The sequence below is a fragment of the Camarhynchus parvulus genome, chromosome 15 (genome assembly GCF_901933205.1).
Source record: "Camarhynchus parvulus chromosome 15, STF_HiC, whole genome shotgun sequence".
Lineage (NCBI taxonomy): Eukaryota > Metazoa > Chordata > Aves > Passeriformes > Thraupidae > Camarhynchus > Camarhynchus parvulus.
This window is the reverse complement of record NC_044585.1, coordinates 7676332-7692968: the sequence shown is the minus strand read 5'-3', so window position 1 is coordinate 7692968 and position 16637 is coordinate 7676332. Positions and strand designations below refer to the sequence as shown.

General features: G+C 45.1%; 1 protein-coding gene across 14 annotated transcripts in view; it reads left to right on the top strand.

Annotated features, from left to right (window-relative positions):
* FBRSL1 (fibrosin like 1) overlaps positions 1-16637 on the top strand; it is a 502181-nt gene that overhangs the window by 125108 nt on the left and 360436 nt on the right. For all 14 annotated transcript variants that reach the window (XM_030959009.1, XM_030958999.1, XM_030959008.1 and 11 more), the window contains exon 2: positions 11209-11409. In XM_030959009.1, coding sequence (XP_030814869.1) covers positions 11209-11409 — 201 coding nt within the window. The remainder of the gene's footprint in view (positions 1-11208; positions 11410-16637) is intronic.

The window sequence follows — 16637 nt, the reverse complement described above, 5'->3', positions numbered from 1 at the left end:
AAGAGAAACTTGTAATTTAACGTGGGAATTGAGGAAATGGTTGCAGAGAGACACAGCTTAGCACCTCTTGGATGGGGGAAGACTGAGATCCTCTGAACATGATGGAGAGAGTGTGAAAGCTGATGAAAACCTGGAACGCTGGCTCTGGCTGTGGTGAGAGAGCACGGAGTGAGTGGCAGTGTGAGCTCTGTCCCTGCAGTGGCTCCTTGTCCTGGCAGCTCTGCCTGCCCCGGGCTCTATCTGACACGCTTGGCTGAGTGCATCACATCATTCCCATGCTGCACATGTCCTCCTCCTGCAGCTTGCTGCGTTTGTTTGCTTTATGCTGTAATTGTCTGCTGTCCTCACTGGGTGTTTGCTTGGTTACTCCTTCCTTCGTGGCAAGTGGGACTGACCAGGCTCAGTACAGAGGCTCCTTTTGCTCAGGAGCAGTAATGGATGTGCTGATTTATCTGTTCCTTCTTGCATGGCCCATTGCAAGCTGATGTACCCAGGATCTGGTGGTGTCATTTGTCAGTCTCTCTTCCCATTAGCACTGCACTTGCCCTCCCTTTCTTGCTTTCCAATTTCATGTCCCAGAGGAAACCGGGCTGGAAATGAGAATGAAATATGGGTTTCCTTCTTAAAAAGAAAATAAACCAAACCTTAAGGGCTTCCTATTGGAATGTGGTGGGATTGGACTCCTATCTCTTATCCTTTGAAAATCCCAGCTGGAATTATTTAACGTCAAAGCCTGGAATTTCCCAGTGTGAAATTCATGGCTGGCTGAGGATGCACTGGGGATTAGAGAGACATCACTGTGCCAGGGCAGCGTTGCTGTCACTGCAGGAGACCTCAGCCACACAAAGGGACATTGCTGCTCTGTCCTGCTTCAAAGCTGAGTCTTGGGGATGAGATTCCTCAATTCCCATTGAGGTTACATGCTGTGTGACTGACAGCTGGATTGGGGCAGAACAAACCAGAGTGAGTAACACTCTGCACTGCCTGGGAATAGAGAGGGGGGAAAAATAAGGGAGATGAGCAAAACATAATCTGCTGAATTTCTTATGTGCTAAGAGGATAGTTTGCTAGTGCACATCCAGAATTTCCCTGAGACACCAGCTGGGTGATTTTGCTCATTTTGGCTGCATGATTGAAGAGTCAGATGATGACAATAATTTCATCTGCTCCAAAACTACAATAAAATAAAAATCTATGTTGTGGGACCCTGATGTCTTGCAAAGCTTTAGCTTAGATAACAGCACTCTCCTTAGGAGAAATCTCTACGTTTTGGAGGATGTCTTCTCAGTATCAAAGTAGTTGTAGGGAGAAAAACCAGCATATTTAAACAGGACACTGGGTAACCACTAAATACTTTTTTTCTCCCTCTGATCAAGGATGAATATTTTAAGTAGGCATCAATGTCTGTATTAGGGATCTATAAAGGACTTAAGTAAAACAGAAGCTGGTGGCTGGATGTGCACTGACTGGTGAGGTGTTAACAAGGTGTTATTTCTGAGACTCATAAATCAGCAGTGCTTTAGGTGATGGGGGGAGAGAGAAGAGCAGCTCTAAAAGCATAACCTTGCTGGCCTCTTTTTCTAAACTGTTGATCTGTCTATAAAAGAGGATTTGCCCTGCTGTTCTAATAAGAGTGATAATATATGTGTAATTAGAATTTAATAATTATTTGTGTGACTGGATCTGCTGCATAAGCTGGTTCAAGTGATTGTGTAACCTTTGCATTGTGTTCATTATCTAATGTTAAAATAACAGCTGGAAGTTGAGAGACTGACATGCAGTTTTAAAATTACAGAGCTTGAAATTGCTGCTGTCTGTAAACATATGAAAATCTATTAATGACCTTTGAGCTCTCTGACTGAAAATGTTTTGTAACATAGAACACATTAAAATTGCCTGCTACTATAGTGTTTCCCATTTCTCAGCGATTGCCTGGGATATAAATGAATGTTTTGCCTCTGCCACAGATATCAGACTATTTGAAACTATTCTAGGAAGCTCTAAGGATATATTGAAACATTTGGCTGCTCGCTGTTTGTTCAAGCAAAGCAGTTATGGAAGAGCTGCTCAGGAGCACGTGCTGTGCTCAGCCCCTGGATGAACATCTCTGCTGGCCACCCTGACAGCTGCAGGCCTGCACTGTTCAATGCATCTCCAGCAGCACAGGAGCAGAGCAGGGGTGGCCAAGGTGGCACAGATGCACTGTCCTGGGCTTTGCATTAGCACATCTGACATTTAGGTAGTTGGAAAGGCATCTCTCTCTGCTAGAACTCATCCTGCTCAGAACTTCCCCCTTAGGTTGCTATGGGCAGCTGTTTCTGGAGGAGGCTGGCTCCTACATATTTCCTCTTGTTGAACCATTTCTATTTCTTGTCTTTTGTTTCCCAGCCAGAAGAAAACTACCAGAGGACTAATTATTGAATACACATTCTAGAGCTCATGACAGCTGAACTGAAAATTGTTGCCTACCACTGAGGGCAACTGCAGAGCTGGTAAAAAATGCCTCTAGTGTCATGGTGCTTAAATATAAATTAATTTATAACTCAGCCCCAGGGATGAGGATATGGCTGGTTTTGTTTCTGGAGACTCTCACCCTTGCAGCAGAGTTGGCAGGAGCGAGTTGATCTCTCCTGGCTGTGTCACACTGCAGAGCTCACAGCCTGCTCTGCTGGAGCTGAGTGCTCACCCTCTGTTCTGCAGCAGCGCTGGGAGCTGCACCCTTCCTGAGGGTGGGAATAAAGGGTGTAGGCTGGGAGCAGAGCCTCCAAACGTCTGCAGTTCCTGGTGGAGTGAATGTGTGCGAGGCTGTCGCCGTGTGGGAGATCTGTCTGGAGCTTCCCTGCTCTAGGTGCTACTGCCTTGAGAGCAGCACATTTTCCATGGCTGTGTTTTAAAAGTATGTGCCATGAAGTGAACGTGTGGTGGAATCCTAAAAAATAGAGAAAAACTTCGTATTTAGCAGGTGGAAGCCTTGAATTACTTTGGAAATCAGGCTGAGGTTCTTGAAGTCATGACCTAAGGTTGTAACTGTAGCTCTTCAGTCTCAATATGAAGCTCCTCACATGGGAGTCAGCACAATCATACTGTGGGTTGTGTATTTCACACTGTGAAGATCAGCACTTTAAATGCAGGAGTAGAGATGGAGGAGAGCAATTTAGGCCCCTGCCTTTGGTAAATGAGCCATGTGTCCAGTCCATCTGCCCAGCCTCGGCTTGGCTCAGCTCCATTTCCAGAGTCCAGCTCATGGAAGCATGACATCCCCCTCAGCAGAGGTAGAAGCAGTTGGGCCTTCTCCTTTTGTTTCTAATTTTAAAGGGAGATGTAGTATTTCTAAGCATTCCTGTCTATAGTAATAAATAGACTGGAGGCATTTTTACTCAACATTGTGTTTCTGGTTTTATCTGACTAGCTTAGCTGAAAATTGGTAATGATGAATGCATCCAGCTGCTGTACCAGTTTGTCCTGGTAGGATCTTCTTGCCTTTTCCTTTGGCAGCTTAGGGCCAGCTGGGGACTGGGGGTTGTGTTACCTTCCTGGCAGGATTGGAAATGAGGGATGAAATGGCCACATCTGGCTTTAGAAATGGCCACATCTGGCTTGAGGGAAGGAGCTGCTTCTTCAGGTCCTAATTCTGCCACTTGGTGGGAGCTGTTTGAATTCAAGGAGTGCCTGTTTGAATAATCTGGGGAGAGGGAAATTAGTTCAGATTAAGTGTTTAAAGGCTGCTCTGTCAAGAAGCATGTGTTTGCTGGCTCTCACAGTCTCAGCAATGTCCTTGGATTTTGGCATACTTGAGGAATGTCTTCCCAAAACACTGGACCTGGTGTGTGCCTGACTGTGTCACTTGGCTTACTTGCTGGATACCCGTGGAAGTTACTTGAGATTGATGGCCCCAGACCACATTCTTCAAGATGGGGATGTTTTTGCATAGTCTGTCACTTGTGGGATGCTGGGCAGTGTGTGGTGCTGCTGCCATTCCTGATGGGTCCCTTGGGAAGGAGCTCCTGGGAGGATGGGAGTTTGAGCAGGAAGGATGTGCTCAGCACTCACACCTGGCAGCTGGAGAAGGTGCTGTCTGACAGGCACAAACACTTTCCAGCTCCTTTGTACGTGACATAAACCAGGCATGCTGAGCTCCCAATCTTGGCTGAAAGCAGCTTCAGCCAAAATGTGCTTTTTATCTGCAGTAAAAGCTGGGCAGGGTGGCCTGCTGGTGCATGGGCAGCAGCACCTTTCAGCACTCCTGCAGGCTGTAAAAGCTGGGCAGGCTGCACTTGCAGTATGCCTCATTTCATCTACCTGAAAATGGTGCCCCAGCTTCCCTTCAATCATTTAAGCTCCCTTGCTCTCTGACACACTTTGCGCTGACAGTAATTCTGCGAGCGCTCGTCGGGCATTTACTGCCATCACTGGAGGAAATACTGATGGCTTCAAATGGGATCATTTCCTTTCTGATGGACAGCAAGCACCTGTGGGAGTCCTAATAGCTGAGCAGTGTCTGTGAGGAGGCAGCAGGGAAGGGAGGATGGTGCAGGTCTCTGCAGCGAGGCGCCTGCAGGCTCTGAGGAGGAAATTGGAGGAGAGGGGGAAAATCACGCCTGGCTGCCCCTGGAGCTCGTGGAGCAGCTTCAGATTTTGTGTATCCACCTCCCCCATGGGTGATGGTGGGCAAGGGTTTATACCAAAAATATGGAGAGCTATGTGCTCACATTCCTGCAGATTTCCTTGGCCCCTTACTAAAGGGAAGGTGTTCACTGTGTGCATTCTTACTTTTATTGTCCCCTAAATGAGTGTTAAACACTCTGTTTCCAGGTACTTCCTACTACTTTCTACTCCTCCTTCCTACTAGGAAGGAGAGGACTGGACTTTTCCTTGAGTAACTGAAAAGGAAGGGAACAGTATCACCCCTTTTCTCCTCAGTATTTAAAAACAATTACTGCTCAGCACTTTATCATTATTTATTCAGGTCACGTGCAAACAAAAAGAGCAATCAAAGCCTTGTAAATTCAACGTGGATTGAAATGGATTTAAAAGAATAGTGAACTGACCTTCCTTTTTGTAATTTTTGGCTATGTTTTGTTGAAGTACCATTTGTCCAAGCTCTCTGTACTTGGTACTGTGTCTTTGAGGTCCTGGAAGCAAAGGTCTTAATTCTTGGGAGACATAACAAGTGGGCGTTCAGCAGAGTATGCCAGCTTGCTCTTCAGCTATTCATAGGTGACAGGAACATATCCTCTGGTAATAAATTTGAGTGTTTCCATTACAGTAAGTTTCTTGGTTCATCCACTTGTATTTTTAAGTTAAATCATGTATCATAAGCCTGCAAACCAGTGTCAGCTTCAAATGTCTTAACATTTCCAAATCTGTCTTGTCAAAAAGTCATCTTATTCTTGAGCTAAACATGTGACAGGGTCAGAGCAAATGTGATGCATTTTGAAAAGCAGGACCTAAACTCATCTGGAATATGTCAGCTGTGAAAGGAGAATTGCAGTCCAAGGTTAAACAAGCAAGGATTTCATTTGCAATCATTTTAATTGATATTGATTGCGCTGCTTGAATGTCGGGTCAAAGCAAAAAAGTCACTTCAAATCTAGACTCTTGTTTCTGCCTTTTAAAACAGCTTAAGTGTCTTTGGCTGAGAGGCTGGGGGGGCTTGAGGTATGTTTGCAGTGAAGTTCTCAGTGGGGGAGAAGAGAGGGCTGGAAAGTAAAACAAAAAAGTGTGTGTTATATTGCAGAAGTGAGGAGTTCCCCATGGGTGGGAATCCAGCTGGGCATGCCAGCAGGGCATGCCGGCTTCCCAAAGTGCCCTGGGCTCTGGAGAGTCAGTCTGGGCTGGCCTCCTGCCAGCAAGGAGCCTCAGTGCTGAGCTCGGGGCTCAGCCTGCCCCTGCTGTCCTCAGAGCCAGCACACCGTGCCCACAGGTCTCCAGGCTCCAGAGCTCAAACTTCTCCCCTCTCCCGCCCTTAAATGTGCTGCTACTAATTTTCGAGGTCTCCATTGTGTTTGCTGCCAGTTCACCCTGCTGAGTTCAAATTCAGTCACCTTGGTGTGGTCCTACCTGATGCCCTTCAGGGGTCCTTTTTTATCCCTTTTTTCTTTCCTTATTATTCACCTCATTTCATTTGCCTGTTGGCTATTCATCTCTTCTTGTGCTGGCTCCTGTTCTTGCAGTGGTTTCTCTCTCTCTCTCTACAGACCTGTCTTCAAATCTACACTTTAAAGTTAGTCTTTCATGTACATTTCTCATGTATATCTCCAATATTATCTTTCCATTTGAATTGCTGTCTCCTGTGTCCCCTTTATGCAAATAAATGGGCAGTAGGTTTGTGTTAGTAGTGGTCCTGTCTGTAATGTGCTTTATTTGCTTAGAAAGCACGAGAACATTGTCAGCAATTGTTTCTGTGCTGTTGTTCTATAAACTGAGTATCAGGTCAATAGGAATACTTAAAAATAAACCTACTTAAAAAGAAATCTGTTTCAGGTCCTTTCTGAGCCAGGATCCCTCCCTGAACTATTAACCAATTGACAACCCTGCTGCTAATTGCATGATAAAGTTGATACAAGGATAGATGGTGCTCACATCCTCAGGGCCTTTTCCATTGCAATTTTTTGAGAGAAGCAGGAGGCAGAAACATGGGCAAGAAGGGTCAGTTTCAGAGGCAGCCATGTGTTTTATTTCCTTTGTGTGGATCCTTCTCCTGTTCGATGTTCAGTAGGATGTTTCACATTGCCCAACGTAAGGAATAAGTGCTGCAGTGAAGAGCTGTGGAGAGAGAAGCTGGAGGCTGTCTTCCTTCTGGGAAATCAGCCCATATAATCTCGTGCAGTTGGCAGAGGCAGTCTGGCAGGAATGGAGTGTAACCAGTCCTTGGCTGAGTGTCCGATGGGCCCTGGGGATGGGGGATTGAAATGGACTTGATTTTGCACCAGGGCTGCATTTTGAACTGATGCTCGAGGGGCTAAGGATGGTTATTTTATTATCTTGTAGGTGTTGTTTTTACCCTCTGCATCCCAGCAGCAGACTCGAGGGTTTTCATCTGGCTGTGTGGGTTTTGGATGTTTTCTTCAGGTTCTTTAAGCGTTCCCTGTGTATGAAAGGTATTTACAGCCACAGCCTTCCCCTGCATGCTTTCTGAGATCTCAGAGCTGTGTAAATTCTGAGGATTAAGGCTGAGTCTGAGCTGGGCTGAGCAAACAGGCAGTGATAACTCCAGCCAGAGGATGGCTGTGGGATGTGAGCTTGTGCCAGGCTCCTCCAGGGCTGGTCATTATTTCCTGATCAAACAGAAAACGTGGAATCCATTGTGCAGAAGTGTCTTGCTGTGGCATTTTAGGGGTAAGAACAGTCTCATTGCAGAGCTGAGGGCTGTGCACCCACAATATTCCAAGCTTTACTTATAAACTGGGCAGTGTGTACTTTGAGTGTCTTTGCAGACTGCAGCTGTGCCTGGGTGACAGAAGAAAAATGACTTTTCAGGAAGGAGTGTTCCAAGTGATTAAGGGTTCCTGCCAGATCTGCTGCAAGCAGAGGTGCAATTGCATAACTAGCTTGGGCTGATAGTGATGGAAAAAGAATTACAAAGGTTTTTATAGTGGACTCCCAAAATCTGTTGCGGGGCCAGCTTGGGTTGCCAGCCTTTGGCAGGGTCTTTGTGAGTGAATCTTCACAGCTGCTGGTGTGTGAAATATTCCAGGGAGAGCTGGAGGAGGTACCACAACCCCATCTTCAAATGAAGTGTTCTTTTGTGTCTGTACATCCAAATAAACAAATAGGGAGATAGAATCTGTATGTTTCATGGAGGAACTGCCAGGAAAGAGGCTCTGAAGAAAGGCCTGATTCTTCCTTATCTGTAACCATGCAGCCATTTAGAACCATCTGCACTCCGTCTGCAGCCCAGACAGACAAGGAGCTGCAGATGGAGAGGCTGTAGCCTGCCCTGGAAGGTGTCAGAGAAACTCTGAAGCGAGGACAGGTAGGAGACAGTCCTGGAAGCAATGAGTAGTAAGAAACAAAACAGTTTTCTGTATTGTGGAGCAAGATTTAGCGGTCTTGTTTCTAGAACTGAGAAGAGAGAATGGGCTTGGACAAGGGGATTTACTGCACCTGTGACAGCAAGGGTGATCAGGTCTGCAGACTCCTGGGTTGGGCAGAAACCACAAGGCTGATGTGAAAACCTAATGATTTTGGGGTCTGACTTCAGATACTGTCACTGTGTGAATCTCCAGGATTTACCTGGTGTGCAGAGGGTGGAAATATCTGCTGCTCTGGGCTTGCCTTGGGGGAAGGCTCCAGTTTGTCAGGAGGTCAGTCTCACCTGCATGCTGGGATTTCTGGATTGAAGTCAGTCAAGGTGCATCAATAAATGTCCCCTCTTGTGATGTGCTGTATATTCTGGATCTGCTTAAATTTGCCAGCAATTGCCTGTGCACAAGCCCAGATGCACATCCAAAAATAGTAAGCTCTTGTGCTAAGTGAGGTCCCCAACTTGGAGGTCATAAACTTTAGTAACAGAGCAATCACTGGAAGGCTCTTTTAGTAGAGGAAATAGAAAGGAAACAAAGGAGGCAAGAACAGAAACCCCATTAGCCCCCTCCTGCTCTGTGCCCGGGGCTGCAGAGGTCTGCATTGAGCAGCCTGCTGTCACCCTCTGTCAGCGAGGACATGCTGAGCTCACTGTCCTGCCTTCCCAGGAACAACTCCTGTGGGCTGTGTCCTCTGCTGGAGCAGGGAGAAAAGGGACTCTGGAGTGGCTTTTCTTGTCACACAAACGTGGCTTTGTCCCCAGGTCTCCCTCCACTGTGCCCCCGCTGGAGGCAGGAGCAGCCTTGGGGCTTCATTCACGGCTGTTTGGAAAGTGCTTGAGATTCTTGGATGGCACTACAAGTGAATGAATTATTTCCTTGGCTTTGATCCAGCTATAGCTGTATTTCATGAATTAATTTTGCTAGTAGCTCAGCAATGAGACAAGCCTTAAATCTCCAGACAAAATAGGGATGAAAAGCTGCATTTCGAAGTAGGATTTCATTTTGTAGGATTCAGGAAGGAGAAAAACAGAGATTTGCAGACCAGTTCTGTGGTGAAAGGAATCATCTGAAAACCTGCAGTGAATATCCTGTGGCTACCAAGGGAAGACTTTCCCTAAGGCATGAACAGGCCCAACCACCATGTGAAACCAGATAGAGTTTAAACCAAAATGGTAATTTATTGGCTTTGAAGGCATCCTTAGAAGTGAATATTGCCCCTCAAGCCAGGAGTGCATGATTTGCTGGCGCTCTCAGGTGGTGGCATTTCCCTGCCTCAGCCTCCTTTCTCCCCCATCAGGGCTCCATGTCACCTCATGCAGCATCTTCCTGCACCTGCTGTCACTGCATGCTTGTGGTGATCCCTATTTCTAATGTTTTGCTGAGTATCAGTCAGCAGATACCATTTCCAACTGACAAGTTTTTGATTAGCTACTGAAGATTAGCAATTTGATTTTTATCTCAGTAGCTTCCCAGCAAACAGCACAATATGACCTTCTTCAATTGGCATCTTGAACTGCTGCTTTAAAGTGTTAACTTTAAACTAAAAACCAAAGTGAGAAGTTAACACTGGTTTATATTCCACTATCATTCATGGAGAATAATGCCAAACAGGTATTTTCCTTGCTTCTTCCCTAGTAATGAACTTGGCAAGCTGAGCTGTGTTCTGTGCCTCCAGGACAGTGCTAGTTATTTTAATTTTGGTGGAAGAGTTGTATCTTTGGAGGTTTTCAACTTGATATATCTGTGTGAGCCCTAAGAGGAGCCTCCAGTCCCCAGGACTCCTGTGCAAGGTGTACAGAGGTTGGGTGCTGGCTGATCCTCTGGGAGCCTGGGCTGGAATTGAAACAGCTGAATTTTATTGCCTTGGTTCTAATTTCAATGTGTCTGTGACCCTAAAGTGCCAGTGCATCATCTCACTTCCCAGGGAAGGGAAACTTTAAACAAGTGAGTGATTTGGAGTGGAATCAGCATGTTGCACACTGAGGCAGTCAATTCACTAATTAAAGGAGAGGGGGAGGAAGTAATCTGGAGCAATCAGCAGGGCATTTCATTCCAGTTCCTAATTTTCTTTTTTTGTTGGGCTTCAGTTTTTGAGAGAGTAGAGAGCTAATGATTTTCATGAGCTCTTTTGCAGTACTGAAGGTGTGTGCATTGATGTGAGCAGTTGTTTTGTGATCTCCATTCATGTAAGATACAAATACCTGTCATGTAACTGCTTGAGTCAAAAGGAAGGTATTTAGAAAAATATCTGTGGCTGGGTTTTGGCATAGTAAGCAGTGCTTTTAGGGTATTTCCTAATCTATTTACCTCCCATTAAAAAATAATTGGAATAGATATCCTGCAAAATATTCCCATAAGAATTCAGTTTTTGTCCTTGAGCAGTTAATAAAAGACATAAGGGAGAAATGTATCTAGCTGTAGTGACCCAATGTCATAGTGATTTGTCATATTATTTCTTCAACTCCTTTTCCACACGGTGTACATAGAGAGTTTGGTACACTGTCACTGGGAGTTCAGCTTCCAGTCCTCAGAGATGCCAGGGATAGCAGAGTAATTCCCTTCTCTGATCTCACTTCCAGTATTAATCATTATGACATGACATACCTGCTTTTAAACTGTGCTTGGATTGTGTGTTACAGCCTGGTTCAGGGCAGGCACTTAACACTTAGAAGTGTTCAACCTCTGTTGTGTGTTTGGATCCCATTGATCTCTCTGGCTCAGGGAATTTGTGGTAGGGCTTTAGAAGTGCCTTTCTCCATATGAATGCTGCTGTGAATCAGAGACTGTCAGCCCCAGGGGGGGTCTGATACTTCTCAGATCAGAAACAAAACAAAACCCACCTCTGTTTCAGTTGAACAGTTTAAGGCTTCCCTTCAGGATGCTGATTTGCTCACGTGCTGTTGACTTATGGTTTCTGAGTTAATCTGAAGTGAGCTCATTTTCATACCCAGTTTCAGCATCACTGAAACTAATCAAACACATAGCCTAGAGAATATTCATCCTAATCTAATCTAAAATTACTGTTTGTGTTGTGCATGCCTAATTATTCCTCTTAAATCATCTCTGGAAGATACATACTGTCTTGTTTGTGTTTTTATTCAATATTTACACAGCTTAATGCTTAAAGGTGTCTGCAAAGAACATAAAGAATTTACCATTCTCTTGTTAATCTCCTTTACAGAAGGACATGTCACTAAAGCCTCAGGAGCGGAAGGAGAAATGGGAGAGGCATCCAGGCAAGAAACCCAGAGAATCTGAGAACTGTGTGTCTGCTGAGCCAAGTGAGAATGGCCACAACAACGATGCGGGGAGCTCCGAGAGAGAGGCAGAGAGAGGCAAGGAGAGGATGAAGAAGAAACTGCCCTTGAAGCTGTCCAAACAGGTAGGGAAACGCTTCTCACCTGAAGAGACTCTTGGCCTTGGGCATTGTGAAGTGTTGGCCTTGCTGGGAGGTGAGGTTGTCCGTGTAATTGGCTTCTCTGGTTACCTGTGCTGGTGGAAACAATGCCTCTCAGAAGACTTGTGGCCAAGTGCACAAATCCTGAGTTGAGGGCAGGTTCCATAAGCTGAAGTGGAAGCCAGGTGCTGTGGTTAATGCAGGAAGGAAGGAGCAGATCTCCCTGGTGCCTGCAGCTCTGAGACAGTGCAGTGGTTCATGCAGTACATTTGTGGCCCTGATGGTCTTGAACACAAGCAGGAATCATCCATCAGATCCTAACCTCCTCTGGAGCATTTGTGCTGGGCAATGTGCACCTGGAAGCTGCAGACTTCTATGTCCATCTCATGACTGGAGTTTGACTTACCCCAAAACAGAGTGTTGAGGAGGAGAGAGTATTTGAGCATTTTAGAAGTGGAAAGTCATTTTTCAGGAAGCTGTGCTCTGGGCAGTCTTTCCTGTGTACCCTTCTAAAATGTGCTAGAGCATTAATGAATGAAGAGTTGTGGTGCTGGAGGGAATTATTCCAGAGACTCCATCTGAGCCACAGTGTGTGCAGAGGGGCAGGTGACAAAGAAAAGGCTCTGAGGCTGGCAGGCTGTTTATCACTAACTGCTGCTCAGCAGGGAGGTTTGTGAGTGACTGAGTGTGCATTCATGGGCTGGCAATCCCATGGCACAGCAGCATCTCTCCGTGGACACTTTCCCAGTTGTCCCTAACAGGGTGCCAAGTGGCAGCCAGTGGGAGCAGCAGTGTACTTGACCTTCCAGCATTTGTTCCGAGCTAGGAAACACACTAAGATGAAAAAAGTGGGTTTTATTCTCCATTTCTCCAGCAGAAAAAGAGCTGTTTAACTCAAGCCACCTTCTGTTCTGTGAAACTAATCCTGTGTGTGTGCCAGACAGCCAAAGATTGAATTGTCCAGTTACTAGAAATGTTTTTTTCAGACTTGCAGTACTTTAACATTTAAAAATATGGTGAAGGTTATGTCATGTAACCCTCCCCTATAACTTCTCCACCACACACTCTTTTGTGTTTCAGCATATTGATTTAGAAGGGTTCATCACATTGTAAGTTAGAGATTCTCATGGTCTGGTGGAAGTTGTTTCTTCAGTTCTATTCCACTGCAGGAAATCCAGTGCATGGCAGGGATTTGCATAGTTGTGGATTTGTGAGGCAGTGGGGAGGTTCCCCCTTCCTGCAGGAGGGAAAGGTTGTTAACAGAGACATCTTCTACATGAAATTTATAGTTGTGTCCACTGGGGATTTCATGGCACTTCATAGAAGAGATTTTTGTTGCACTGGCAGACTCTGATTTCTCTTATACTCTGCTGCCTTAGTTTACCAAATATTTAGTTTATTGGTAATTCAGCTTTGAAAAATGAGGATGGTTTTACTTATTTCTTCTGAATAGTATTTGGCTGCCATCAGTGGTTAAGTAGGGGATTTGCTGCCACATTCATAAAAGCCTGAATTCAGCTTCCATTGTTTAATTTTTATTTTTTTTTTAACCTGTAAGGATAAGTAACAAACTCTAAAAAGAATAAGGAGCTTGCACAAAGAGTATAAAAGAAAACCTGTGATGAGTGACTCATTAATACATGGTGCCTCTTTAAATAAGTCACACTTTGAATTCCTCTCTTGTTGGAAAGGGAGGTTTTTTGAATACCTGCTATTATCCTAGCTGATACAGTTGTGAAAACCAGACAAGTTTGGAGGTCTGTAAACTTGATGAAAGTAGCAGCAAAATCTGAGCTACATAAACTAAGCTATTCTTAGTTCAAACTCATTATGCAAATGATATAGACAAATTCAATAATTTTTATTTCTTGTTAGTAATCAAAGTTCACACCTAGAATTCTGGCATTTCCTGCCAAGCTGTCTGGACAAATTTTCTGTAATATTAAGTTTCCTGGAATTTGGGGGGTGAATTTTGCATCTCAGGGTTATTAAACATAAGTTTATACCTAATTTGGATAGCTTACTGTAATTAATGCTAATTATATTGAGATGTTGCTTAGAAATTACTGTTCAATTTGAAGCTTTCCTTCTACTCTCATCCCTTCTCTTCACAATACTACTGAATTGTCATCTTTTCTATGCAGCCTCCTCTAACAAATCAAATTGGGCATTATAATTATGGCATTCTGCTAATCCTTGTAGAGAGGTGCAAAGTGGTAAGCTGATTTCAGTGCCAGGTTGTCTGCTTTGTTTAGAAAATTAGATTTATAGTTCACTCCATTTGACAAAGCATCCAGATTGCTATTGCTCCTGAATATTTGGTTGTTCTGTACCTCGGGCTATGGGGAGAGGGCAGCAGGAACCAATCTGGCCTTTCCAGCCTATTACTCCCAACTGTGTATAAAAATCATTCAAACACATTTATCTCTTGCTGTAACTAAGCAGAGGGAGGAAAATGCATTTCAAATGCTCCTTTTGTCCAAGAGTTGTCAGAGTTTGGGGCTGCTGTCAACACGTGTACACAGGGAAAGGTGCTGACTTCAAACTGCTGTTCTGCAATGGGGATCAACAAAAGCTCTTGCAACCACCAGGTGTGTCAAGGAGTGAGAAGTTGTTCAGACCTGTGGTGTGTTTTGGTGTAGCCAGAGTGGCCTGCAGTAAATCCAGCCCCTCTGAAAGGCTGTGACTGCCTCCAGCCCAGGAGCATTCCTTAAAGTTGAGTTCATTGCCTTTTCAAAAGGCCATGTCCAAAGCTAACCCAGTGGCTGGGGAAAGGAATCCCCACCACAACTGCAGACAGTGCTGGTGAGGGAGAGCAGCCTGTTACCCCCTTTAAAAAGGGATTTAAGGGTTGGATGTATGATTTGATTAGATTAAGTAAGGGATACATATAAGATGAAACCTCTTAGTTGCACTGCTCCCTTATGTGTCCTATGTTGTTCTGGTTTTTGGAGAATCACTCTTTGAACTTTGACTCAGTCTTTGATTAGCCTGAGCTGAGCTGTTCTTCTCTTTTCTGGTCTTATTTTTGGAGTTGCTTATTCCTCTGAATGTCTGAGCACTGTGGATGTAGAACAGTTGGGATTTTGGTTTTTTTCCCTTTTTTCCTGACCGTTAGGACACATTGCCCTTTCTGTACAATCACCACCTTCTGAAAAGAGTTGGGGCTAATAGGAAAGAATTGCTGTTATTTCCAGTTAGTTTAACCTCAAGCTCTCTGTTTAGTCAGCTTGGGAGCATCATGGTGTGTTGAATATATTTAGCTGTTAAATGCTGCTGTAATAACACAGTGTTCTGCAGATAGTCATTTGTCACGAAGATTAGTGTCTTACACCTCCTCCTTCCTTTTCTCACCCACTGTTTAAATCACCCGAGATGAGGGAGAGTCTCAGAGAAGCTGAGGAGAGCAGGGTGGTGCAGTATTTAGTGCTCATAAATAGCCTGCTGGGTTTGGAGCCTGGGAGGAGAGGGCAGGGGAGTTAACAGGTCGTGTTTCTCTGGAGGTGTGACATCTCTGAGACTTGAGCAGAGCTTCCTGGAGGGAGGGAGGGAAGGCACAGCTAATTCCCCAGCCTCATTCACTGCCCAGCCCTCCCCAAACTGCTGAGTGCTATTGGTGATTAATGGATCGTGTTGTTGGACTGGAACTGCTAAATTGCATTTACAAGTTTGATTACCTATTCATGTGGTTTCTGTGTGATGCTCATCATCTCGTTATCCAACATTCATTAAGGGATATAACACCCTCCCTGCCCCCCAGGAGGGCTGTGCTCTGGGTTACTGCTGATCTGAGCTAAAGGTGATCCACTAAGTCGTTTTTTTTCCATCCAGGATGCACGTTGTTTCTTCTGATGTGAAAATTGATAGCTCCTTTTCAAACCATTTACATACCCTTGGCCCCATTTGTGCCTGGTGGTGGGAGCCTTTCCCAAGACAGATCTAGAAACTCATCTGGATAATGAAATACTGTGGAAAATTTCCTTTGGCATCATACTGCTCGTGCTGGCAGTTGGGCAATAGGACTGTGTAGCTGTTGTATTTTTCAGATAATGGTAAATAGTATTTATCATGCTTGGATGTGAAGCCACTGGTGGGCTGGAGGCAGTGTGTGCTCAGTGGTGCACGGTTCAGAGGCTGAAATGTCCCTTTCTAGCTGAGGTTCAGCAGCAGTATAGGAGAGAGAGTCTGAAAAATAACCTTTGGAGTCTTTGTCTTTAGCCAGAGGACGTGGATATGCCTGTTCTTCCACGGCTTAATAATGCAGCATTTGGAAGCTGAATTGTGTTTAAGAGGGTCTAGATATAACAGTAACTTATTCTGTTACCTTCAGTATCTCAGTTACTAAAACTCAGTGAATTCTAGGCAGTCAGCTTACAGGGGAAAAAAATAAGAAAAAGAAGAAAGGTTGCCTTTAATGTGGGTTTTGGGGATTGGTTTGGTTTGGTGTGTGCTGCTTTGGTGTTTGCATTTCACTGCTTTTGAACACTGAAATTATACAAACTAGTTTCTTTTTGTTTCTAATTGATGTTACCCTTTTTTGTTAGCAGATATTGTTATTTAAACCTTCTTTGAAACTAAACAACAAAGCCAGAGGAAAAAAGTCCATTTTCTTTTAATCAGCAAAACGTTGCTTAAAAGCAGCATCCATTTCTACCTTTGTAAGTACAAGACTGTACAATTTGGACATGAAAGCTCTTGCAGGGAGAGCTTAAAAAAGTGTTGGCTGGGAGAGCAGGGCTGATAAGGAAGGCAGTGCCATTACCTGTGTGCAGCCTCTGTCCCAGACTTCGGCCAGGCTGTCTGGACAGGACAACCAAGGTTTGGCTGCCCCCAGTGCTTTTGGCTCCCTCCAGAGTGTGGCTGGAGTGAGGTCACCAGGCTCAGTGAGTTGTGGTGCTGGGCTCAGCAAAGCCTTCCCAACACCAACTCCCTCCTGAGCTTCTGCACAGCCTGCCTGGCTCCAAAGCTCCTGACGAGGGTGTAGGGCAGGGTCCTGGCCGCGGGGATTTGGGAGGAGCCCTTGTTTGGGCTGAGCAGGGCTGCAGGCACAGCCGCAGATGGCCCTGCCCTGCTCTCTCTCGCTAATCTGCGGCTGCAGAGGCTCCGCAGCTGCCTGGGAAACCACTGGGGAGCAACGGGGCAGAGCTCTGAAATGGGCAGCACAGCATCCAGGCATTAGCTTTGCTAATCCAGGGCCTGAAATCAGCCTCATT